The sequence below is a fragment of the Anser cygnoides genome, chromosome 3 (genome assembly GCF_040182565.1).
Source record: "Anser cygnoides isolate HZ-2024a breed goose chromosome 3, Taihu_goose_T2T_genome, whole genome shotgun sequence".
Taxonomy (NCBI): domain Eukaryota; kingdom Metazoa; phylum Chordata; class Aves; order Anseriformes; family Anatidae; genus Anser; species Anser cygnoides.
In genome coordinates this window covers 64,657,280-64,684,941 of record NC_089875.1, presented here as the reverse complement: position 1 = coordinate 64,684,941, position 27,662 = coordinate 64,657,280, and the positions used below count along the sequence as shown (strand labels likewise).

The window sequence follows — 27,662 nt, the reverse complement described above, 5'->3', positions numbered from 1 at the left end:
TCAAGCTTTCTATAAGTTGATAGTATCACGGTCATCTTTATTTTGTTGCATCAAAGATTCAGAGTATGAATATGACAAAAAGTTAACAACCATTTACTCTGGAAGAGCAATTCCTCGAGCGTATACTAACAGAGTCTAAATTTTACATCTTATTTCTACTGACACAGACATTTGCTTTTCTGTAGTTATATTTATATGATTAGTATGACCACTTACAGCAGGAAAAATCTGACTAGTAACTCACCGAGTGTCTTTCTGGTCTTGTATGAAATAGACCCATTCAATCTCAACCTAATTGGACTATCAATAAAAGCTAGCTCAGGTGTCTGTAAATCTACACCACAGCTAATCCATAATACTAGATGTTCCCCTATAAGCAATTAAGAGATACCTGTACCATAAGATAGAAGTTGCATACCATTTAGATATGTGCATATATTATACATGCACTGCTTATATTTTATACAACAATAACTGCCACCAGAGATTACAGAGAAAGCTTATTAAGTGAACTGAAGTAGCTGTGAAGTTGCATTAAAACGGTTTGCAAGATTTTGCAAGATTTAATGGAGAAGGGAAAGCATTTCATTTCTATCATAAGAGTGTAATGTGGGTACGTGATAACAGGAGATCCCAAATGCGCAGGTAATAGCAGTGTTTACATGAAGGTCTTAGCAAAATTATGCCTGTCTTTGTCACCTCCTTACAGCATTTCACATAGAGCAAGAGACCCTCTAGGGTGTTCTGCTGCAGAACACCACGGTGCAGCTCTGATAGAGCATCACCAGTGCCACTGTACTCATACCTCAGCATGACTGCCTTCCAACAGCCCTGCAAGGGGAGTTCAGACCGGGTTTTTAAATACAGTTTGGACACCACCTAACTGAGAGACAGAACCCCTTGCACTGGAGTTTGCTGAAATACTCCCTCAGAACAAATGATTAACATGATAGGGCACTGAGGAAGGCTTAGCTCTGAAAGTCAGTCTCCACCTTCTACTAGGTGGGAGGAAGCAGTAGCACTCTTGTTAAATGACATCTTCATCACCTGAGAAGCACAATCCTGAACACCCCTCCAGACCTGCCTATTTATGACTAGACTGCAAAAATGTCAGTGAAGGGCAACATCAGTAACTGAAATCATGGAAACTGCTGAGCAGGGCAGAGCTGTACATGGTGGAAAAGACATGATCCAAGGGCAATATTGCAACACGGGAAAAAAAAAAAAAAAAAAACCCAGAGATATTAGGATTCAGTTTTTCAATTTTTCAATTTTTTTTCTCTGCCTTTTCCAAAACAGCAAATATAGGTTATCAAGTGAAGATATTAGAAGGCAGGAGGCAGGTTCAAAAATAAAGGAAGGGGTGTTCATGCCAGTAGTCTCATATCCATGTGGTGCTGTGGACAACAGAAGGTTATCCCTTCCTAATTAGACAAAGCACAACAGGCTCAGGAACTCACCATTGCTGAAAGGAATCAGATGCTGACAGTGTATCAAAGGGAATGCCATGTATGTTTATTATGCACCTTGTCCTCCCTCCCCTGGTAATTCCTTCAGGAGGAATCCTTGGATGGACCCACTGAGATTGTGCATTGCTGTGCTCCTGTGTTCTGTTATTTAAATCACTATTTAAATCCAGTGTTGGTCAGGACAGGAATTTTGACATCGAATGACTAAGCTGAAGACGTGGATACAAAATACGGGGCAAGAAAATGATCATTTCTATACACTGCGCTAATTCATGCAACTGAGCATGAATCACAGCTTTAATATCCGAAATAAAATATCCTTATATTTAATAGTCTAGTTAACAAATTTTGTTCATTTTTGGTACCGTATTTTAACTGCTTTACACAATCTTACTAATCTTCTGATGAGTAAACCTGAGAAAGTAACAGCTTCTTATTCTTCTACTGCATTTCTTAATTCTTGAATGTTAATCAACATCTCTTCAGGCTGCGCTAGCACACTGAAAGTTCAGTAACTAGACTTGTGTATTCACATATGAAAGGCAAACAAAATCAACCACACTACAGAAATAATGGGGAGAAAAAAAATTCCCAGAGCAGAAATTGGATGGTACAAGCTTTCCTCTCCAAACACATGATCTACTGTTAATAATATAGTTTGTAATAATATACTCTATTATGGAGATTGCTACCTTGAAAGATTGCACAAGCAAACTATGTTATTTATTAAATTCAGATTGCCTGTGCATACAGACATTTTGTCCGAGACTGTGTTCAGCTGGTTCTGCATGTTGAACCAAGCTGCTCAGAGCACATTTCAATAGTACCTGGAGACAAAAATAAACCAGATACCACTGTATTACCAGGTAAACAAATAGGAACAGTACATTTTAAAAGCCCTAACATTTCATCTAAGTGTCAGTAACGAAAGCATGTAACCATGGGGAAAAAAATGTTGCATAATTTTTAGCTCTTTTGGCCATGTTACACGAAGTGAGTAACACTTTTTCAGGTGTTTTAAATAGTGCTTTTCATGAAGACAAAGGAAAATATGACTCTTCCTGCCAGAGACCAAAATCCTGCTTCAAGCTTCTGATGTTTCAGAGTTCTTTGAAGAGTTTTTTTTTTTTTTTTTTTTTTTTTTCATAACTGAAAGCACCAAGAAACTTCTCTCATGTGACTTGCTACCCTTCTTACAAACATGGTTTCAGAAAAAGAAGTGCTGTGAACTCAGCCTGAGGACTGGTGAAGTTGCCTCACTGAACTCTACTTAGGCTGCCGAGCCTAGATCCAAACAACGATCTCACCTGCTTTCAGTAACGCCTCCATGTGGTATTCACCCTCCTCCTCACCACGTAATGGGAAAGCCAAATTAGGTTTACAGAAACATTCTGAATAGGTACACAATTTTTTTTCCAACCATAACAACCTACTACACAGCATTTTGACATTTAAAAAAAAATCCCCCTACCCTTACCCTTCTTATTTAGAATAGCATTTCCTTCCAAAATTCACTTCACTTTGACTTAAGAATTTCACCATTTTGGCTGCTGAATTGAAAAGCCAGCTACTGGCTAGATGAGCACCTCTCAGCCCCCTCTGAGGGCACACTGCCACAGCCTCTTTTCCCACCTTCTGAGACACATTCAGGTGCAACTACTTCTGTGTAGCACCCACCTCCAGCCTGTGAAAATTCAGAGGCTGCGTGACCCTGAGCACAAAGCCAATTCTGGCTTTTTCTCCATTCCTTAAATAATCTCCACATACCTTTCTCAGGGCCATGCAAGTGCAGGAAACCTATTTCATACTTAACATCAGTTACAGCCAAGAATATAGAGGCCCCATAAACCAATCTCACAGACATATTTTATACCTTCTTAAGTACAGAGGCTTAGAAATTGAAAACAGAACTCCACATACAAAAATCTGCCTTCTCCTTGGGAATCAAACGGGCTAGATAGGCTGAGGTTTGGGTTGGATTTGCTGTCAGGGAGAGGATGGGGTGGGGAGGGGATGGAGCAAAACACTCAATAAAAATTAAGAGACGGTTAAGCTAAAAAATTGAAAAATCCATCCAAATTTAGCAAATAGCAGAAATAAAAATATTTATATTTGCATTTCCAAAACAACATGTTTTGTTTTGACTTTTCAGTCCAGTCTCATGTGGGTCATTAGACAACAATATGGGCACTCAGAAGTTCAGAATTCTGTCTATAGAGGAGTGACTTTTTCTTTCTTTCTTCCTCTCTTCCTCCCTTTCTTTCTTCCTTTCTTCCTTTCCTAAGGAAAGAAAGAACTTCCTAAGAAGTTCCACATCCATTCCTCTTGTCTCTCTGAACTGTACCAAGAATCTGAGCAAACACTTTCTACTTCCCAGGACAGTGTCTTAGCTTACATGCCCTTGGATTCTTGAAAGTGTCTTTACATCCCCCTTTTTGAAGCTGAAACATTTTCTGCAACACACTCATGAAGTCATATGTCTACCTGAAAGGTCAGGAAGAACGCGTGGTTCTTAATCATGGCTCCAATTACTGCAGCAATTACTGCACTGTAGTGGCAATATTTCATGAATAGATACATAGAGCATATCTTGTTTTCCTTACTATACTGAAGAACTAGGGAATAAAAAGGCAAATGAAGACAAAGTCGACAAATACAAAGAAGAGCATGTGAGGGGGAGAATCTCTCATGCACTCTAAATCAGTATAATCAGACAGGAATAATATCCCTCTGAGGAATTTCATGACCATATCATCTCAATTTGCAGTGCCAGACAAGAAGTCAGATAAGACATCAGTGATTATTAGGAACAGAACACAAAAGAAAGCATAACAGCTTATGCCACAGTGTAAACTCATCATGTTTTCACATCTTTAACAAAAGGTAGAGATCTGTTTTTCCCATCTCCTGCTGGATGAGCTAGGAGATGAGACAGAAAAGACCAAAGAGAAGTTATCAGAGTCCTAGGACAACTTCCATATGCAGAAATAGTAAATAAATCTGGATTGTTCAAGACGGAAGAATGATGAATGACGGAATACATGCTACAGGTATATGAAATGACATGGAGCATGAAAAAGATGAATGTGCAGTTAATTGCTATTTCTTGCAGTGAAAAATGATGGTGTATAACTATTAATGAAAAAGAGTGGCCTGAAGCTTTCTGAACAGAGGGAAGGACTTCCTTCCATCCAAAACTCAAGCTAACTGTGGAAATTCAATGCCGCAGGATGATGGACAAAACCACAATTTAAAATGATCTGACAAATTCATAGAAGGTTCACAAGGATGTTGTGCACAAATGTGTAGATACTCTGGCTTGAGAAGTCTTAAGCTGTAAATTGAGAGATATTACGACAACATACAAAAGGAGAAGAGTGCCACTCACTGCATGCCTCCCTCATTCTTGCATCTTCCCCCAAGGTTATATACTAAAATAAGTAGATTTTATGGCCCAGTATTAGTGTTTTCTTTGGTTGTTACCATGTTCTCCAAAGGAAAAAAACAAAACAACAAAAAAACCACCACAGCAGTGGTCAAATTACTAACTGAATGTTGGAAAAAGATGTGAGCATGGCCTTCAACCAATCAGTTCTAGGTGAGCACCCCCTCCATAAAACTATAAATGTTCCAGACTTCCTCCGCTTTCAGGGTATGAATGGTGCATCGCTACATGGTTACATTTCCTGTCCATTTTACTATAAATGATGAAGTTTTCTTTTTTCTGATGCTTGAATGGAAAGCTTTTGGTTCAAAAGAAAAGATACTTTGCAGATCTAAAGCAGTATAAGAAAACTACTTGAAAAAAGAGATTCATTTTCTGCAGATTTACATCCCTGAATGGTTAATGTAATACAGAGGTAGTAAGAGCATACTTGCACTGCATCTACACTAAGTCATCCCACATACATAACATATATGAAAAACTTTCTCTTATCCTATCATCCCTTTAATGTGTGTGGTGGGGAAATAAACAGCTACGGTAAACAAAGTCGGCAGGTAAAATAACTTGCATGAACTCTAACTCTTCCTTTCACTGCAGGCCAATCCATGAATACTGCTGGGGCTTAGAATTGTTAAATATCTTGAAAGAAGATAGAATTACCACTTGTCTACACAGCCCCTCCTGCCAAGGCAAAATGTTTTGCCCTGCTGTCATCCTTTGTTTCACAGTCAGAATAAACAGTTCCCCCACTGGTAAGTATTCTAACCCTGTGGTGTATATACTTTTGTTGGCCTGAATTATTTATCATTTCTTTCTCTGCAACACATAAAAGAAAAAATGTGTAATAGAAAGGGGCCAGTAACTCCGTTGAAGCTCAAAGTACCCCTTGAAAACATTAAACCAACCCAGATATTTCCTCTGTGACATGTTATTAAATAGCTTGAGAAAAATTAGATAAAGTGTTCCTGCTCATGTCCTATGTCATTTATACCATATATTAACTCACTGTAAAAAAATAAATAATAATAATATACAAACACTTCTACCTAAGTGTCTTTAGTCTCACCCTTACCTCTGTCCAGGTTCATAATCCTTTCCTCTTCAGCATAATACTTTTGCCTTTGTATTGCCTCCTCAAGAGAGGACTCTTTTGAATTATGAATACCTTAAAAATACTCTCTGGTTTCCTCCCTCATTTCAAACGTCAGTCTTTTCACGTAACTTGAATTACTTCTAATACCACAACCAGTCACTTTTTCTTCAGCAGGATATTTTTATTTCAGACTCAACAAATGATTTAGGAAGTGTGCATTTTTCCACACTTTTTTTTTTCTTTTTTTTTCAGGTTTAGTTAAGAAGAAAATTTCAAGTACACTTCATAGCAGTGCAGTGATGTGTCCACAGCTATCTTGCTACTCATATATTACTACTGTGGCATAACAACTACACAGACGTGTTTGTTTTTGCACACTTCAGTTATACAAATCACACTAGCTTACTTCATTAGGATATTGTGGAAAAGCCACTCTAAGTGTTATTGCATTAATTTTAGTGATTATTATTTCGAACTTGAATTGAATGTTCTTTTTGAGACTTTTTTTTTTTTTTTTAACTTTCTTTCCTTGAATTCTCATTTCACTTTTTTTTCCATAGATTCTGTCCTCTTCCATATGAAAGCACAACCATTCCTTTTCTTAACAATCCAAAGATAAGGTTTATTGAGCATTTTACTATACAGGGCTGGATAATGGTTATCTCCTCTACTAGAAGAATATAATGTGAGCTTGAGGGAACATACTAGTATATCTTATCAGACCCTCTCTGTTGTATAAACTTCTCTAAGCACATGTTCATAAAAAGAACCTGAAATAAAAACACAACATAACACCAAGACAGCGGCAAAGAACTATTCCACACCATATTTCCTTGTAGGCACAAAGATTTTTGCAGTTTAGTGTAATCCGCTTGCAACGCAGACATAGGATGTGGTTTCATGTTATAGCTAAGCCAATCTAAAGGTGACCACATCATCAAGGGAGTGAACCATCCTGGTCTTTTCATCTTTTGCAGACCAGTTGCAGGAACAACACGTTGCTGGGAGTGGGAGAAGGAAAGGAGAAAGAAGTATGGCCGTGCCCCTTGGTGCTCCTGCTGTATGTAACACCAGACACCAACGCACACGCACCAGGCCTCCACTGCACCCCAAAGTTCTGAGTCCAAACAGAATTCTTGCCACTAGAGGATCACTTCAATAATTCCCTTACATGCCTGGAAACCCAGAATCCTGTGAAATTTTTTAATTGGCCACAGGAATTCCATGAGTTCTTCTAAGCAGGTGATAAATCCTTGCAAGTTTCAGTAAAGAAACCTCTGGTGGCAAAACCCCGAAAGTCTGGAGATCTGGAAGAGCAGGAAATGCAAGGACACTGAACTGACACACGCAGGAAACAGACTGTAGGTACCTGGTCCATTAATTTCTGTTAATTGCCTGAGAGCTCAACTGAGTTTCATCGTTTGCTTCCACTTGGCATCTGCATAGTCAGTTGGCCAGAAGGCTGTCTTTTTGCTGAAATATAGTTCATCTTAATTATTAGAAGTCCTAATGGTGCAAATGTCTTAGGGAACAGAGTCTCCTCAATAAAGTGATAGTTTGCACCTACCACATACTGTTTGGCACACGCTTTTTCTTCTTTTTTTCATGTAAGCAGTAGCAGCTGTACAAGATGTTCACCTTCAAAGCAAGAACACTCGCCTCCTTTCATGAGGCATGTTTTAACACATTCTTTTTCTAGCCTGGAAGCATCAACATACCATTAAATTCCTTTTTATTCGTTTATTTTTAAAATAAGTAGTAACAGAATTTGGTCAAAATGAAACATCGAGCAAGCCAGTCTTCTCTGTCTGCTACTCCAGCACGTTGTTTGGTGAACTTCTTGAAACAGCCACTTGGCTTGGCCTGAATAGAGCCAACCTGTACTTCCTCAATCGACTTTTTAACCTAAGTAAAGCACTTTGTTTCTAATTGTAAAAATGTCACTGATAACAAGGGTAATTTGCAGGGAAAAGAAGTGTCACTAGAGCATAATTTTTTCTGTTGCAAAGTCCACATACTTAGAGGTCAAGTATTTGAGAAGTTCTCAGGAAAAATAAAACTCGTGAAATATTCCTTTAGGCAACCACGCTGGATGAAAAATAGAAGAGAAAGGTCAAAGACATTCCTGAAATGGCATTAAGAAATAGTTGAAGTTAAAGAATTTAAGCAGTAAAAAGAAAAAAATAAATAAATAAAAAGGTGGGGGCAGGTTTTCACATGGGAGAATGACAAATTTCAGGAAAGACAAAGTCCAAAGCCTAAATTCAAAATATATCTTAAACATGTCAGCAGCTAGCCAGAAAGTTGGCACAGCCTAATCTCGTACTTGAAGAGTCCAATTACATTCCCTTTTAGGTTTCCCTTTGGAAAAAGAGTCAGTTCCTACAAAGACAGACTTTTTAACCACTTTTCAATGAGTTTGATGCCATTTACTGGCACATGCAACCCAACAGCATTTTCTCTGCTCCATTGATAATAGCAGCAACCAGCAGGTAGGACACAAAAGATGGGTATGTTAAATCACACTGCAGAAAGTCAAAGAGGTGCTATTGGTGCAAAAGTGAGAAGGGGGGAAGGAAGAGGGAGAGAGGAGAGGAGGAAGAGGGGAGACAGCACAGAGGTAAGGCTGAGGATTGCAGCAGGCCATACTTGTAAGAACTATCAATGAAAGGAATCAACTGCAAACTGAGAGTGTGCGCCACATCACTTTGTTAACTTGCTGATGGACAGCCAATGCCAGGAGTCAAGAAGCTTGGGAAAACTAGTGAGACAAGTCCCTCCCTTGCACAACCTGAGAGACGGATATTCACAATGCTGCCTTAATGCTAACCGAAAATTAGTAGCGAAGCTGTTTCAGTCATACTTTCTTGGGTGGGAGCACAGGCCAAATGGCTTGTTTTCAGAGATGAAAAATGAGACTTCACAGGCTGAGGTCAACGAGCTCAGAGAATCATCACGGGAGTGAAGTTTGACCACCTATACTTCTGCTAATAGGTTAAACGCTACTCTTGGAACAACTAGAAAAAAAATTCTTTGCAGAAATACTGATAGCACGTTTGCAGCATGTTTTTTGTTTGCTTGGTTTTTGGCTTTTTTTTTTTTTTTCAGAATTGTCTACCAACTTCTTGGAACATATGCCAAGTTTCCTAAGTAAAAGCAAAATGGAGAAAAACATCAGAGACAAGAGCTCTGGCTTATGTACTGTCAAAATGCTGAGTACCACTAATGTTCAAGAGCTGAGCAGAAACTGTTACTTCAGTCATTATTACGCTTGGGAAGACTGTGCTGGCTTTCCTCTCTCTTCTGTTTTCACACTCCACAGAAGTCTGTAGGGGTTGGTTTGAGGACACTGAAAGGTGATCTGTAGAGATGCTGCTTTTCTTCTGCCCATATTCTGATCTCTTGCCTTTCCCATTGCCCTGCACTGATGTGAGGTAGGGGGACTGGTCTAGAAAAGGGTTAAAAAGACATAGAAGTGCTATGTTTCTGGCTGGTTTTCAAGGTGAACACTATATTGTAGGTTGATGCTTGTCTTCAACTGCGGTAACACCTGAGATCGCTCCTCCTCCTCAGTTCATTCAGGTGACCAAGAGCTGTGCTGTGTATGTCCAAAGGAAGGACTGTGCCACTACCCCGCGTATGAAAAAACACAAAAACAAAACCCACTACGACTGTACCAACTTGTCTGGACGTGCATGGTGGCCAGCATGAAGCACTGCTTCACACACTGCCGAACAGCAGCTCCTTTCTATACACAACAAAGGCAAGTGGAGAACACTGCCACGGCCTGGAGGTGTAACCCATATATTGTCAGCTTGATCACCATGAGTGTATCTTGTTTTCTCTAGGACACGCAAGTCATCTAGTCCAAGGGAAGCGGAAAGCTGAAGAATAAATCGTTAGTCAAGACATTTCTACCTGCTGTCAACACACTTCCAAGTCAGAGTGAAGTTCAAAGAAAGCATTGAAAGCCATGAGACTGCAACCTCAATTTTTAAGCGTAAGAAAAGCACTCGGTTTGCTCACATCTCCGTTCAGAAGCAGTAGCCTTTTCAACTCCATTTTAAAAAATAACAGCACAGACAAAAACATATTATCATGAGGATAACAACATAAGAATAAAACTGAGATTTTCACATACATTGTGAACTGCAACCTCAAGTTGAAAAAAAGAAATCAGAGAAAAAAAGACTTAACAGTTAATGCATATTAGTTAACAAAATAGAGCAGATAATCAATATAATAAACGAATCTCGATTTCCTCAGGAAATGAGTAAGCTAGTCTATAGACAGCTTTACAAAAAACACATGTGGCATTGACACTTTGTAGTAGCCTTCCTTGTGTCCACAAACAAGTACAATTCCATATGGCATTTGGGAGCTACCACAAAACATGGAGCAAAAATCAAACAAAATACTCGAACATTTAAATGAAACACCCTGCTGTGTTACAGAAGTTCTAAGATGCTTGGCAATTTCAAATAAAGCTTATATTCAGTTATGTTGTAAACCATTTATTTGGAGAAAAATTGAAAATATTTTCTGAAAGAATTAAAAATATTTTACTGTTATTTATTCATTCAAATTAAGTAATTTAAGTTGGGATGATCACTCTCAACACTACAAACCCTCATTAGGGGTTCCTTCTTTATGAGCCTTGAACCACCATCACACAAAGTCTAAGCCTTTCAGATCATATTGGTTAGGAACATATTGTGTACTTAAGTCCTGCTTTCTTGGATGATAACAGGAATGTATAAGGTTGATTGTTGAGAGATTTACCCCACCATCTCTCCTAATCATTTTTATTAGGCTCTTAGATTTCCAATATAAGTCACTTCTAGGCAATTTTGAATTCAAAAAATGTACTTTCACTTGAACACTAACACCGTTCAATTAAGTTTGTCTGTTTAGTTCGCAAGCCTACTAGAGGAAATTTCCCCTTTCATTTATTAGTAAAGAATCCAGAAGAAAAAAAATAAGTCAGTTCTTACTATGATCAATTCAGATATCAACTGGGACGGCAAACTCAAAATCTTTGACAGTACAAGATATGCCACCATTTCTAGAAGTTAAATGGGCAAGAAAAAGGACCTGAACAACTAATATGAAATGTTACCAGTGAGGTCCTGGACACAAAATAGTTTTCCAAAAAGGATCACACAAAGATAAGGCACGAGCTGAAGATTCAAACTTCATTATCAACACAAGAGTGTTCTCCCTCCTCTTGGAGGGAGATGGGAAGGACACACACTCTGCCATGAGCAGCATGCATGGACCTGGGGAGCAGCAGACAGAAACACATTTATTTTCCTCATACCACTCCTTAAATCTTCTCTAAGACCTGCCTGCTTGCAGTCCCCTATCAGTCTCAATGTCAACTTCTCGAGCAAACCAGCACATCCAAATTCAACTCAGCGTCTCAGCAGGAAGAAATCTTTCTTTCTGCACGTAGCTAAGCCTCCCTCTTCTTCAGGAAAGATGGATACGTTTCTCACTATTTTCTATATATAATTCTGCAAACATACTATCTTCCAGCACTTAACGCTGTAGGATAATCATGTTCCAATTTCAGTTATAAATTATTAAATAGACAAATATTTAAAACTCTTTAGGAAAGAAAAAAAAAAAACTTCTATCCAAACTATTCTGAGTAAACTTTTTGTAATCTCTTCAAAATTATCCTCAAATAACTCCCCCACCAAGATGATTAAAGGTCACTAGTACATTGCAAAGCATATTTTTATGAGATAAATTCCATTATAATTGCAACAACTATTCCAGCCACAATTTAGACATAGGATCCAATTATCCATTTCATTTTCATTTACACCTCATGGGCTAGATCATTTATCATGTTTCATGATAATGATCAGAAGGCACATGGAAAGTGATTTCTGGAGGTAACAAATTACCTACCATATTAGCATACCTTACAAGATCCTGTCAACAAGTGCTATGCATAAATATGAGGTAATTAAATTTGCAATGTGCAAGAGTGTGTGATACGTTGCTTGCTTTTCTAGCAGCTGCCAAAAAGTCCGGGTTACTAAACTCAACATACCAGTTTAGTTGCTTAAGTACAGTAATTTAGCTCTTCATAACACATCAGAAATCATTACGCCACTAGAACACCAACAGGTAGACAGCATGCAGTGGGCTCAAGATCTGGAGATGAATCTCTCATCATCTGGTATTATTGCTTCTTGCCACCGAACCATCCATCATGTTTCCGAGACAGCTTGGAATGATAGCGCCGGACCCTCACATTACTGCTCCTTGAACTCTGTCTCATCCATCTTTTGCATCATTCCCCATTTGCAGCTAAGTATCATCTCCCTGCTGCAAAACCGAGTGTGAACCTGTAATGCCTTTAACCTGCAGTGCCACTCTAATAGTAATTGATTTCTTTTTATTGCAGAGACGGTGTTCAGTAAGACCACGTATGGCTGCTGAAGCTGGGAGATGGTCAGACCAGTTCCATGCTGCAGGCGTCTTGTGTCTTTCAGGAATATGACCCATTTCCAAGGAAATATTGCTATACTTCCATAGAAAGCTATTTTATACTGCATATAAATTTATCAATATATAAAATTGGTATATGAATATATATGCAGTTTGTGTTCCTGCAGTTCAGCTACAATTTAATAGCAAGATTCACTCAATGCAGCTGAAAATTAATGTCGGGGTGGCTTCACTTCGTATTTTTGTTAAGTGATTCAGTATTAGAACACTATCAGATTTTTAAATACAAACCAAAGCACGCAGGTGCACCTGCATTCAAAAAGGAACTCAGATTAACTCTACATTGATCATGGCAAGACTTCACTAGCATGATGACTTGTGTACTATAAACCACCCAAGACTAAGCGTTTTAATTCAGCTTCATCTGAATGCTGTTATAAAAGTTTAATAAATCAAGATGATCAAAATGCCCCCAGTGGCAGGTTGGGATTCAGTTTCCAATTCAAATTCCCTTTAATATATGGCTTCTCTGACATCCTGCATTTTCTGCCATCTACGTTGAATTCCAAATGCACTCCTTTTCATCATTACCATGCATCTACTCATCGGCACACTTTTTAACAGCCCTGCACTATACACAGAGATGTCAAATCTAGAGGGGTTTTTCCCTCCCCCAGACTGGAAAAGGATGGCAGGTAAGGGAACTTTGTCTACCCTTAAGTAAATATTTTCTTAACCTCCCCACTAACATCAATGGCATTTAAACTGAGACAGACCATCCTGAGCTGCAGCAATCAAATGGAAGTGTTGCTTTAAATAAATGGGCAGACAGAGAAGCTACTGGAAGGTGAATTAACCAAGTAAAATACAGCAATGATGTGGTGGGGCAGTCTGGAGATATCTCTAATTAAGATGAGAAAAATCACATTACCTGCAGATGATCTTTTGCGCTTGAATAAAGTGCAGATGTGAAGAAACAAAGAAACCCCTTTATTTCCTCCCTGAAGTTACACCTACCTACAGCTGTTTCCTCACCTCTTTCTTTCCTTTGCACTGCTCTCCATAATCTAAAGATAAATAGGGTTTCCACTATGCAGAGTGATTACATTTTAATTTTTCAGATATTTTGTTCCCTGATTGGATTCACCTATGTACCTTCCCAATAAGGAGGGGTATGAGATTATGACAGGTATAGGATGATACGTACATAGTGAGACCACACTCAGGCATCATTAGCATCACCTCTCTGGTTTCACTGGCAGCACAATTTTCTTCTGAGTAAGGCCTCATCAAATCCTGCTTTTGCTGGATTATGCAGAGATTGTGGTGCACAGCTGATGCTGCCCATAAGAAGGCTGTTAATACCTGATCTGCTGTATGGGCAGAAAATCCCAGGTGAACGTTACCTGTAGCCGACACTAAGCCTGCTGGCACAGAGCTCACTTTTCTGCTTCTGTGAACCGCCCAGCCAAGCTCACCCCAGTTCAGTACTTCACATTATAAGCCTTCAGCATTTTTGACTAAGTATTATGGGCCCCTAAAGCTGCATTTATTTGACTGCCAAATGATGATGATGTTTCTGCAAGACCCAACAAGAGTAAGTAACAGCTCAGTGCCTGCTGAGCAGGAGATGGAGCATTTCCTGCCCCTTCCACGCTCCACCCTCTCATGCCGACCCCAGTGCTCAGGCACCTCCAAGACTCGCAGGGCAGAGCGGTATCCCAGCCAGGCGGAGAGGGAGCAGCTTTGCACCCATTTTGCACGTTGAAACAGCCTGTGCAGGACTACAAACCTAACTTTCAAAGTGTGTTTTCTGGGTTGATCGTAGCGCAGTTGCCTGACACGCTGCACTGCTGCAGGAATGCCTCCCTGCACTGGCAGAAGAAACAAGGGCCAGAAGACAGGAACAGATGGAAGTGTTTTCTTGGAGCAGTGGCAGCACTCTTTAATGTAAATCTATGGTATCTGAGAATTTTTTTTTTCATGAAATGCCTGATGAGCTGTTTAAACATGTGTAAGATGTATTCTTACATTGGTTCTCCTGCTTAACAGACTGGAATCTAAACTTAAACAGACGAGAATTCACCAACTGCGTCATAGTTCTATGAAATCAGCATGAAATATTTTTAAAAACCAGACATGGAATTCAGTTCTGTTCAGAGCTTATGTAAAAGCAGAATCAAAAATACCACAGTCAAGATTCAGCTGCCCCGTGCCACACTGGCGATTCCCTTTAAAATTCCCCTATTTTTACAAGTTATTCATAGTTCATGGGCACAAATTGAAACACAGAGAATTGTGTGTAAACATTATTATTTTTTTTAATTACAATTATTATTTTTTTTCCCCCACTGTGAAGGTGGTTGCATGCAGGAACAGGTTGCCCAGAGAGGCTGTGGCGTCTCTGTCCTCCAAGACATTCAAAAATCGTCTGGACATAGCCCTGGGCAGCCTGCTCTGGAAGGGGGTGCTGGACTACATGACCTCCAGAGATGCCTTCCCACCTCAGTTATTCTCTGATATATAACAAAGCCATCAACAGTGCTGAAAGTACCTGCTGCCTGATTTTGTGAGCTGCAGAATGAAGTGGATGGGAACCAAAGGCCAGGAAGTGGGGATAATCCGGGCACTCTCTTTGAAAGCACATTCCTGTCTGAGCATTTATGTACATGGTCAAAGACAACCTTTGGAAACCAATTAAGCACACTCCATGTTCATTCCCGGGGACAGCTAAGTCAAGTCTCCTTTACGGAAGAAGGATGTGACTTAATTGCACACATAAATTTCACACCTAATAATTATAAAAGGTGTGGGAAAAAACTATTTGTAGTTCCAAAAGAGATCAGCTTCAAATTTACACAAGCAATGTTCAAAAAATAAATAACAATAACCATGGCTGGTAAACATCAGTCCAGCTTATCACCAGTATCCATGGCCCTCCTTATCCTCTTTTTTCCTTTGTCCTGCTGGTTTCTGTTCAGAGATCTGTGGGAGGAGAGTTCTCACCACAGTTTCCACTGCGAAGTGAGTCAAGGAGAGAGAAGATAAAAGGACTTCTTGCACACAGTTTGCTACCCATGTGCTCTCCATATCGGTTTGATGAAGGCTTGCATGAAACAGAAAAAGAACTGCTGGCTGCTTGGGCTCACAAAGTAAAGTGCCACACAGCACTGGCATCCACCACAGAGGCTGGGGAAAAGTATACACCAGGCAATGAAAACCATAAATAGACACCGTCACTTGGGAGAAAAAAGAAGAAAAAAGAAAAAAAAAGTTATGCAAATTTCATTTCCTGATCTCAAGTTTCCTAGGTACCTTTTCTTCTTTTTTTTTTTGTGATTTAAGAACTTGTTTATGAGAAAAGGGGGATGTGTAGGAGCTTGGAGTATTTTTTGTTACACTTTTGTGTTTTCTGTATCTTCCATTCCTGCTAGAAAGAGTAGTCAAACAGGAGAAACTAACTGAAAGCACATGGAAACAATAAATCAAATGGTTTACAGAACGTACATGGTGAACAAAGGAATTTTGTTTTAAAAAAAATCAATTAATCTTTTAGCTCCTGCATGGTTATTTTTAATAGGTGATTTTCAAGTTAACCATGATTCTTATATGAAAGTATTTATTAGTTACGCTAAACCCTACAGAGGTTATAAATCTATGCCTTGGCACAAGAGGTTATACACTATCCACTCCTATCTGTGAGCGATAACAGGATTGAGTTTGCTTAGAAGATGATACAATAAAAATAATGACAAAAAAATACAGCTAGTATCATCTTAATCACTTTGCATGGTCACTGTTATTTGATTCCGCTGTTCAGTTTGTATTTTATTAGTATCTGGTAAGCTCTTTCAACAAGCTCTGTAGTCTCACATGCATAGCAAGCAGCCTGCTTTCAAGAAAAAAAGAAAAAAAAAACAGGTTAAGAGTAGCAGTCTTCTCTTCCTGCCCCTCTGCTCTACTTGTGCGTTTTCTCCATAAATGAGAAACTAATGTCCAAGCTGAGAGTGTACCACCCCTTAGTGAAGTGAAAGATGCCTGAACCACAGACCCTTGTAAGGTAAAATCCTACACCAGGGAGGCATGCCTCTACATCTGCTCCTCTGACATTCTGCACCAAGCAGCACCTACTGCGTCCAACCGTGGGCTACAGGGCTTTGGCTCTGATCTGGATCATTCACCTTAAAGTTCAGAAAATACAGCAAAAAGACCCGTATCAGCTCCAAAGAGGCTATCTTTTGCCTAATGAGACTATTAACCTAGACTATGTCAAGTAGTATAAAACTCTTCTCGCAAGATAAAAGCAAAAAATGTGCTTTACCTTACATGTTTCAGATCTTCCTGGAGAACAAATCACAGAACTACAACATGGCAACAGTTCACATTAAAAGGATTTCAAGAGGATTATAAAGAGATAGAGGCACCCTCCACCCAAACTAAGCCAACACTGCAATGAAGCAATCGGACAGGCAGTGTCCAGCACAGCAAACTGCACAAACTAATCTTTGTCGAGAATGCAAGGTTTTATTTTTTCTGATAGTACCACACAACCTTAGAAAATCCCATACACGTGAAAAGACTTCAAAAAAGAAGCACCTCATTCCTCTCTTGAAAAAAATGTAAGCCCTGATGCAATGAAATTGACTGCTGCAACGTATTTTAGCATTTGAAATAAAGCCCTGTGCAGCCAGGATTGCTCAACACCAGACAGTGAACTTGAGCCTGTTCCAAATACAGTGCATGTCTGCTAGTTCCTGGGAATCTACATCTCTACGGCTTTGTTGTGGTTTAACCCGGCCGGCAGCTAAACACCACACAGCCGTTCGCTCACCCTCCCCCCTCCCTCTCTGGGATGGGGGAGAGAAACGGGAAAGTGAAGCCTGTGGGTTGAGATAAAGACAGTTTATTAAGACAGGAAAATAATAATAACAATAATAATAGTAATAATAATAATAATAGTATGACTAATAATGTGTAAGAAACAAGTGATGCACAGTGCAATTGCTCACCACCCGCTGACCGATGCCCAGCCTATTCCCGAGCAGCCGGCCCCCCACCCCGGCCAGCCACCCCTATATATTGTTTAGCATGACGCCAGATGGTATGGAATACCCCTTTGGCCAGTTTGGGTCAGCTGTCCTGGGTCTGTCCCCTCCCAGCTCCTGCTGCACCCCCAGCCTGCTCGCTGGCAGGACAGAGCGAGAAGCCAAAAAGTCCTTGGCCTGGTGTAAGCACTGCTCTGCAACAATTAAAACATCAGCATGTTATCAGCGCTCTTCTCATCCTAATCCAAAACATAGCACCCTACCAGCTACTAGGAGGGAAAATTAACTCTGTCCTAACTGGAACCAGGACAGGCTTGTTTTTAAAATCCAGTTAAAAATTAATTTCTCTTGCTTCTTCACAGAATAGCAACTGCCCTGCAACATTCTAAACAAAACGGGCAATGCACATATCAATTACATAAACCAGAGACAAATGTTGCCATAGGGAAGGAGATGAGCAAAGTTTCATGCACAGAAGACTTGTCTGATGACAAAGTGAGGCTGTTACTCTTTCTGATACAGTAGATGTGTGAAAAGCCTGTAACTCCTTTCTGGCTCAATCTATTAATTATGCACAACTAGACTTACTGAGGTATTTTCCTATGTACTTGCTTCATTCTTCTTGTGTAAAGGAGGCAATATTTGACTTCATGGTGAACACCCCTGTCCACCTGCTGTAAGAAACAGGATTGAGAATAGGAAATTTCCAGAGTTAAACCTGCTTAAAGAGGGTAAAATCTTAATAAGATAAAGAAATCAAAACCAGAGGATGTCACAAAGACATTGTTAATTAGATCTTGCAGTCTGGAGGATGCTTACAGCCTAACTACACACCCAAAATATACCTTGCATTTTATTAGTGAGGTTAGAAAAACTTCACAAAATCATTGCATTAGTTCTCCTACTGCTTGTGAGGTCATTTAGACATTATCATCTGCTTTTCCTACAAGCATACAACCACGAGAGAATTACACTTGATCTAACAGGAAAACTTGGGATATAAAGCAGCTTTGAAAGTGCTGAGCGTCCGAGAAAGTAACAAGATTAATATTTGTACTTCAGAAACGCACCTTATGAACCGGGCAGAGCAGCCACATGGCTCTTCCAGATCACAGCTTAAAAGTTTGCATACTCCTACCGAAGCCTGGCAGCAGTCCGAAGGGGCACTAAGCCAAGATAACGATGCGAAGCCCACACATTCCAACAACTTGGACTGTGGAATCTCCCTCCCTCTTTTCCCCTCTGCTCTGAAATTCAGCGAATTCAGAGAAACATACACCCAAAGACCCCGCTCAAGGCACTTCAAAGGTTCAGTCCGGAGCCCTGCTACATATCACCATGGTCTCGTTGACATTGTGTTTCTGAACACATTGCTAATAACCTGATTTGTCTAGCATTTACAGAACTAATGGCGGGTGACAGAACCAGAGGGGGGAAAAAAAATCTACTATTCAGAAAGAGAACTTAATACTGGAAGACAGAGATATGTGTCATTTTCCAAAACTGGTCCAAAAAGAGTTAAGCTGTTTGCAGGCAGGCAGTATACAAACATTCAGACTACATGATGCATTTTCCTCAATCTGCCACCTAGTGCTCTCCATATCATTAGACAGGAAATTTAAGTTCACTAACATACTGCACAAATAAACCAGGTAGCAAAATTGAGAACACAAACACACAAAATGACCAGAAATTGCTTTTTTTTTTTTTTCAGAAAAAAAAACACAACACAGCAGCAACAACAACAAAACATAAGCAAAACTGAAATTTGTAAAGTGAATTGAAATTCACAACAATTTTCTCAAATGGAAAGACATCAGTTTTCTTGTTAGGATAAAAACCAATACTCTCAAGAGACATATTTGCCAGGGGCAAACTCCATCTTCAAAGTGTTCTGGCATCATCAGTGGATCAGTCAAATTGCTGGTTTTCCTATATAAAATCCCTAAAGGGACTTCAGACAAGAAAGGCAGAAGTATCAGTGCCAGAATTATTTCCACAAGAACTGCTCCTGATGGCAAACTAATCCCAGTAAGGGAAATGAAGATCATGACCACAAATCCCCACCAAAACTTGAACCAAACGACTTAGAGGACAGAGCACTTGCCAAGTCAAAGCAAATAAAAGAAACAAAACAACCTCTTTCATATTAACAAACTCATTTACACAGATCACTTTACCATAGCTTGTGACTTCTTGAAGAACAGTCAGGAGATAGTAGAGGAAACCATGTGGAGGAAAAATGCCTTTCTTTTGTTTTCTGTAGCTAATTTGGATTTACTAGGGACATGAAGACAATTCCATATTGGAACTATAAACCAATATATAGGCCTCCCCTGCTTTGACCCCACCACGGAACTGCTGTTTGGATTGGATGAAGAAATGAAGGGGCGGGGGGGGGGGGGGGGGGCTATTACATTCATCTAGTGAAAAACTTTTTTTTTTTTTTTTTTTAAATTTACGATTCTAATAAAACTTTGAAACATATCAGTAGAACCAAACATATGGTCAAGCTATTCACGGATTACTAACAAACATTACAGTTAATACGTATATTCTGAGGTTTTTTACCTTTGTTTTTTCTCTGTCTTTAATACTAGTCTATATGTTCTTCAAACTAATCTGCGTAAGATCCACTACACCAAATGAAATGCATTGCATTTACTGCTGATTTTGCAGTATTTAATAGAATATAAAACGTTTTGCATAATAAGACTGCTAACAACATGTAGCTACTTCAAAAGAAAACAAACCAGGGAAAACACACAAACACTTTACAGAAAGTGTAATTCATTACCATATGATTTGAGATGGTGTGTGAGGCAGGCTGTTGGCTGTTTTTTGGATTATTCTTTTTGGCAATCTGAGCAAAAAACTGCTGTTTTATGGGGGGAGGTTAGGAGAGAAGACAGTACTCATTTGGATCTTTCAGGTACACTGCAGCCAAAGAAATGGATGGTTTCATTCACATGGTCTTCCAGGATTACCTGACAAACCAAATTGGGATTATTCTAGGAAGTTTGCTAGCAAACCACATAAGAACACAGCTCACCTCATCCTGACAGTCACTTTTAACACACAAGGTCAACCAAGAACTGCATTACAATTCCTGACAAAAACTAGCTTGTTTCTTGATGCAGAAGACCACTTTCCTGAAGAATATTACCAACTTCAGACCAGCGTGCCAGTAGTTTGTAGCTCTGAACAAAGATATAATGCAATAACTGGTAACAGGGCTAAGGTTTTTACTCATTAAAGAGATCAAACTACTTGATACTCCGACTCGGAAAGTCTCCACACTTGTATATACCAAGTATATACATTAGCCAGGGCACAGGCGATGTCCTTGAGCCGTTGATTTCCACAGTTCTACAGTAAGCAGTAAAAAGAGTACGAAGACTTGAGAAGCACAATATATTTGCTCTCAAAAGCAAATAAAAAGAAAAAATCTCAGTGTCTTCTTGTTCACTCTTTCTTACACATCACACCTGTCACTACTCCCAATCGTGAAGACTTTAAGCAATTACCTGCCCAGAAATTGCCGATTTACTGGTCATCCAAGGAAAATATAAGTAGATGATTAATCTGATGGACCTATTCAAGAAGACAAGCCAACTAACTGTACTGACAGTGCCAAGCTTTCTCTAAAATGAAAGGGAAAGCTCCTTCCACACATCCAGGAATGACAGCAATGCCACAGAAACTACCTAAAAAATCAATACAAGGCAGTCACTGAGCTGGAAGCTGAAGATCAGCTCTAAGCAAAGGTGAGACATTAAATTATTGACTGGAACTACTCTTGGTAAAATGATATAATTGAATTACAAATCCTATGCTAGTCTGATTTTTCTTCAAAAAATTAATCAGAGTAATCGAGTTATCTTTTTCAGGGTCTTTAAATGTATGTCATCCCTCCCAGGTAACTCCATTTGTAAGGAAGTATTAGAACTCAGTTGAAAGTAATTCTTCTGTTAACGCTCAAAATTAAATAATGATGTTTCAATATGATGTATGTTATATAACTGGAAATTTTCATTACCAAGACTGGCTTGTACATGGCTCATCAGGAAAGTATCAGATGCCTCTACATCTATATTACTGCACCACATGTCTGTACAGACATGGAACACGTAAAGATTTCAGCCATGTACCTAACCACCCACAGAGTTCCCGAGCAGCAGCTGCTGTTTCTCACCTCTCGCTTTCTAGTAACCAGTGTCATCAATGAAGTTTGGCTTCTGCAGACCAAAGACCTTATCGTTACGTAAAATGATCTGGAAGCAATACTAAAGCCATGACGAAGTAAATTGTGTTTCATAGTATATTTTTTTCCTCCTCTGGCTGTGAGAACACACAGATCAATACTCTTCAGCATGAGAATTCTACAGTGAAATTTTCATTTGTTACAAACAGCAACAAAAAGGCCCCAAGCATGCCCTGTCACTTCCAGTTTAGAAGGAAATGCACTAATAAACTCTTACCCCTGGGTCATCTTTGACAATGGGCAATACTATGCCAGCTCTTATTAAAGGCAATTCGTATCAGTGGCCCAAAAATTTCCTTTAAAATTATCATCTTTTGTATCCATGTAGCAGGATGTCAGCTTTAAAGTGCCACTGAGATATAGGACCTGTCATTATGGTTAATTTTCAGTACAGTTTTAACACCAGGGTAGCTGATCCCTAAGGCTATGCTTTTTTGGCTAACAAGATTTATTTGGTGGTTATCTAGACAAACAAGAAAATATATTACTGTATATTGCTTTTCAAATACAACAACAAGCAATAAATCCTACTATAAAATAAAAATCCTTGTTCTTTACCATGATGTCAAATAAATGAAACTGGTTTTAGAAGATTAATATTTTTTGTTTCCTTTTTATTTATTTTTAATGAGATATATATATATGTGTGTCTGTATACACACACACATATATATAAAGAGTTAACATTTTTGGGCCTCCAATCCAGAAAACACACAAAAAGTAAAAGTAAACTTAAAATATCAGACCTATATAGCTGTTGCGTATAAAGCTATGAACTTATGTTTTAAACCATAAAGACAGTATTCTCCACCAAATGACCCAAGCCTTTCAAGCAGGACGATATGCTGCATTTAAAATGAGAGTACTGTGAAACTTGATGTTGGTATCTCATTTTTTTTTGAGACATAAATAGTGATTTAAACACTATTTTATTGCTCTATTACAACATGGAAAAAAAAAAAAAGAAAACTTCATTTATTGTGTAAACAGATCCATTTGTCCTGCTTCCCTAACAACAAAATAGAAAGTCTCCTTTCATGCTGTAACAGGACTAATTTCATTGCATTAGGATGAAGATTGTCTTGTACTTGTGCTAGAAAAAAGGGTACATCTACAGAACAACAAAAAAGCTGTTAACATATTGTCTAAATCCATGTGTGTTCAGCAAAGCCCATTTTTATTGATGTTATAAAGAAGGCAAAAAATCTAGTTGACCTCAATCAACTGGTCTCCCAGGAAAACGACCTCTGCCAGCAAATGCCAGATATCAAATATCTTAGTGCATTTACTAGGCTACCTTTATTTCTACAAGCTGAAGATGGACTGGCTTTCCCTGACCTGGTTCCAGACCCATAGCTGATCCCAGATGACTACTGCCCAAACCACCCGTGGCTGAACCAAGGAGTCAAGCGAGAGCCCTTCATGGGCCCAGCCCCATACCTACCTAGCCAAAACAGCCCCCACACTAGGCAGCACCATCGCAAATAGAATTTGTATACCCATATAACATTCTCCACATTTTAAAACATTAAGCTTCATCATAAACATAAGAGTTAAGTGAAATGGACAATTTTACAGGTGATACAATTAGTCAAGGAGAGGCTTAATGGCTTATCCCAGGCCAAATAGCAAGCAAATTTTAGAATCAAAAACTGAATTCCTATTTTCGACCATATCTTTCACTGGTCAGATGACATGCTTCCAGAACACAAACAGAATAAATAAATACGACATCAACCTGACATTGCCCCGCTTAATTGTGGTTGCAATCCAGCAGCCTTCTGAATGAGCCAAAACAAGAAAGCAAGTATTTCAAATGGAAAAAGCAAGCATTTCTTTTTCTTCCTCCTACTTAACAGGTTGGAAATCCCTAGAACATCTCTGTAATGCTTTTAGTCCTTGGGCAGGTGAAAGTTTAAAACTCTTTTTAGATACCTGTCTCCCAGGTAACAGAACAATGTATGATTTTGCAACAGATTTTAAAAGGAAATGTTAACTACCTACAGTGGATTCTCCCATCTCTGTAAAATATTTATGAAACATTAGGCAGTTTTCACCTTACGTTCAACAAGTACATCTACAGAAAGAGCACGTTACGCGCATTGCAAATTCAGGTATTTTACGCAGACACATTCTATGGAAAATACTTGTAAGAAGCTTTGCAAACCAGATTTGTTTTATGACCATTTTGGAAGCCTCATAGGGCTACATTTGCATAATCAGATCAAGGTATCTGTAGGCTAAATAAAAGGTATAAATGGAAAGCACTGCTATTAAGAGCATTTAAATGGATAAAATGATCAAAACTTTACCTCGAACAATAAGTTGAGCAAAATTTGACACTCCAGAACCTCTCTCTGATTGAGTTACACAGCGGTATAAATCCTGGTCGGTTTTTGTCACCTCTTGCAACTTAAAGGTAGCAGCAAATCTTCTGTGATTGATATTTTTAGTCAGAGCAACTGGAATATCTTCCCCATTTCTTCTCTGAAAAAAAAGAGAAACCAAGGCAGAGATATCTTGTAAGAATACAAAAGACATTTATCATGGTCATCATACAAATAGTACATAAAAAAACACCACTACACAAACTCATTCACCCCATGCTGCATTTTCCATGGTAGAAGAGCTCAGTGTTGAGGTCCCACCAAGAGACAAAAAGTACTCAAAAGTATTTCAGAACCAAGTTTGGGGATAAAAAGCACTGCCAGGCTTTTGTACTGACACAAAAGACTGACTGTGCCGTACTCAACTGCCATTGCTTCACAGATGGAACTACCATAGGAGAGCCCAGGAGCAGCAGCTGCATTCCCAAGAAAATTCATTCAACCTCAAATAAAATTGTAATAGATACACCGGATGTATTGTAATAATAATAATAATAATTTCAACAAACCTGGCATTGAGGGATTTCACAGGTTTTCAATAGCTCTTTTTAATCAACCAGGCAACATTTCCTTTTTAATGCTTTTATTTGTCCAAATTCAATACATTCTAAAATTATAACTTCGTTACACTACACACCACCTACTTACCTGAAACTAGTTGAAATAAAAAGGGGAGGGAAGGAATCTCTTACGGAAGGAAAAATGTATATCTAAATTAAAAGAAGCTCTGAAAAAATATATTAATCACAAAAATTAATCTGCCTGTAGCTGTGGGGAAGGCGGACAGGTCAGTAATGTAGAAACAGTTTTTGTTCTTGGGGTCTTTGTTCTCACCTGCATTCACAGGAAATACTCAATTCTTATTTTAATTGAAAAACAGACTCTACACTAAAGGTTAGCATTTAAAACAGAAAAAAAAAAAAGAAAACAACAAAAAAGGAACAGTAACGCGTACCAAGTGTATAAATGTCCCTTCTCTCTTCCATGGATCAACTGCACGTGTTCCCATACCAGGACACAGTTTCTGAACACTCAGCTTTGCTCAGTCACCAGAAAGACATTATATTTTCCTTTGTAGCTGCATATGCAGCCCGATACGTGGCAAAACGTGACATCTGTGGACATTTTTAAGCTCTAATCAACCCCTGGAATGAGAATCTTTATTGAGGTCTTAAACTCAGAGCTTTCTGTCTAACACAAGTAGCAGGGCTTCTGAGCCACAGAGTTTAATAACCTGAAAGCCCGTGGCAAAACACAAAGGGGAGAAAGACGAATTGAGTTAATGCTGCACATGTATATTAACTGGCCTCTGTCACAGTCAGGAGTTCTTCATAACATTAAAACACTTCATTTCACATCTACCACTTGTGATCCTAGCATGGGTTAGTCACTCTCTACGGTTTCGCTGCAGATTAGCCAGGGGTTGAGCTCTGCTTAAAACTGGCTAACAAGTATTAGATTCAACTAGTAATATGTTTTAAAAAGATGAACGTTCAGCTCTGCAACCCTTCTTGCAGCAGTCATAAAGGACGCTTCCCTCGCTTCACTGCAGGCCTTGTGTGAAAATGTTCATTTACGTGAACCTTCTGGTCACAGACTTTTTGCTGGGAAGACCGTGCTGTCTACCTTTGTTAGCAGCAGGTTTACTGCTGTGACTCTTCCTCAGCGCACGGGATTGGGAAAGCCCCCCCAGCTTCCCCACCACCCTCCAACACTGTTAGGCCAGAGAGGAGGCTGGGCCCAGGCCGTGCTGAGCCAGCAGGGCAGCACCACGTCCAGCAAAACGTACACACTGATCTTCACAAGGACACGGAGAACGAGACGCTTCAAAAAGGTGCTTACAAAGCTCCTGCCTTAAGCAAAGTCCCCGTCCTGCAACCTTCCACACCCTCTTATTACGTGGATGCTACACGAGGGGTGCTCACAAGGCACAAGCGGTGAAGGACCCACCCTGCGGCAGCACCGGCTCTGCGAGCACCTGCCTCCTACTGAGAGGAATTAAGGAAGTTTGCCGATGCTCGCAAAGGACTCCTGTGAATGCAAGGCCTTACTGAACTTACAGGATCAATGAAATTGTTAAATCTCAGTATCAGGCAAATGAGGGGTGATATTAAAGGCTTTTACTTCAGTGCTGCTTAAACTACAGCAAATTCATTTCGCGGGAGACGCGCCTCCCCCTCCACCGAGCTGGCTTCTCCCAACAGTGAAAGCTACATCGGAAAGCGAGGTTTTCTAGCTGCCTTTTCTCCCTCAGTTTCGATCAGAGGCTTAAACAAACTATGACTCGAACTCTCTGGAATGATAACTTAATACGAAACTTGGATCGGGTGCCTTGAGGTAACTAAAATACACAAACCCGATGGCATTTTTTTCCTCCCCTGCTTAGCTGTGCCCCCCCAAGCACATGCTCCCCTCCCCGCAGCACAGAGGCAGCCAGCAAGGGGAAGCCAGGCTGCCCCGGTGAGCACAGCTTTGCCACGCCATTATTAAAATGACCAAGCAGAACGTAATGAACAGAAGGCATATTGTTAAATATATGATAGTAGACCCGACAGTAGCCCATGTAACGTAATAATTCTTGTTCGCTTGTAACGGAAAAAAATAAACATCAGGGACAGTTTTCTAAAATTAAGGACTCCCTGCAAGAAGTCCAGTGCTTTAAATTTCAATGCCAAGCTCTCAGCCTGCAGCAGAGCAGCCCGTCACAAAGCTCACTGTGCACAATTACTCACCCTCCAAAGCTCCGAACTTGCTTACTTAAGCTAGCCTGCACACTTCGTGCTAGAGAAACAAGTGAGCTGGGCTCCTATTTAAAATTAAATAATTATGCACTTTTAGAGCAATTAATCAAAATTAAATTTAACAAGCTTTACAGTTCCGCTCCAACAACAAAACCTAGGATTTCCTCTTCTGTTTGCATCAGTGATTTCCAACTACTTTATCTTACAAGACTTAGAATATATACTCAAATTTCTCCATATTAGGATTTGTTTCTTGGGAATCTGGCTGCACAATTACATCTTCAAAGTGTGTTTTCATGTACAGCTTACCCATTAAAGTATTTTTCAGTCATTAAAATCATGAAAAGTTCAAACAGTAGAGACTTTTCACTTAAAAACAAATGTTAAAGAAAATAAATACCCTTCATTTATTTCTGTATGTCCCTTACATTGGTGAGCCATTAACCAGTCAGAGTTCAGATGCACTGCCACGATCTCTTAATTAAATTCTTCTTTTTAATGTCAGTGCAGTACTACTGATTTTAAAGGAGAGGAAAGAAAGGCAGCAGCATTCTCCGCTTATTAGAGGGCTCCTGGTACATACTGTTTCAATTTATGTCCTGCTCACACTGCACAGAGCTTGAAAACGCTGCTCAATTAGGTTTTAAAAATTCAATTTAAAATTAATGTGGAGTTATACTAATAGGTAATGGCTGTACCCTGTGCGATTCTTGGTTCCTCCAGCCCCTTGCTGTCTGATTTGATAACCCTGAA

General features: G+C 39.4%; 1 protein-coding gene across 4 annotated transcripts in view; it reads right to left on the bottom strand.

Moving 5' to 3' along the window:
• The window catches only part of PTPRK (protein tyrosine phosphatase receptor type K), a 421,511-nt gene that overhangs the window by 193,101 nt on the left and 200,748 nt on the right, over nucleotides 1-27,662 (bottom strand). For all 4 annotated transcript variants that reach the window (XM_066994303.1, XM_066994304.1, XM_066994305.1 and 1 more), the window contains exon 6: nucleotides 24,094-24,268. In XM_066994303.1, the coding sequence (XP_066850404.1) occupies nucleotides 24,094-24,268 (175 nt within the window). The remainder of the gene's footprint in view (nucleotides 1-24,093; nucleotides 24,269-27,662) is intronic.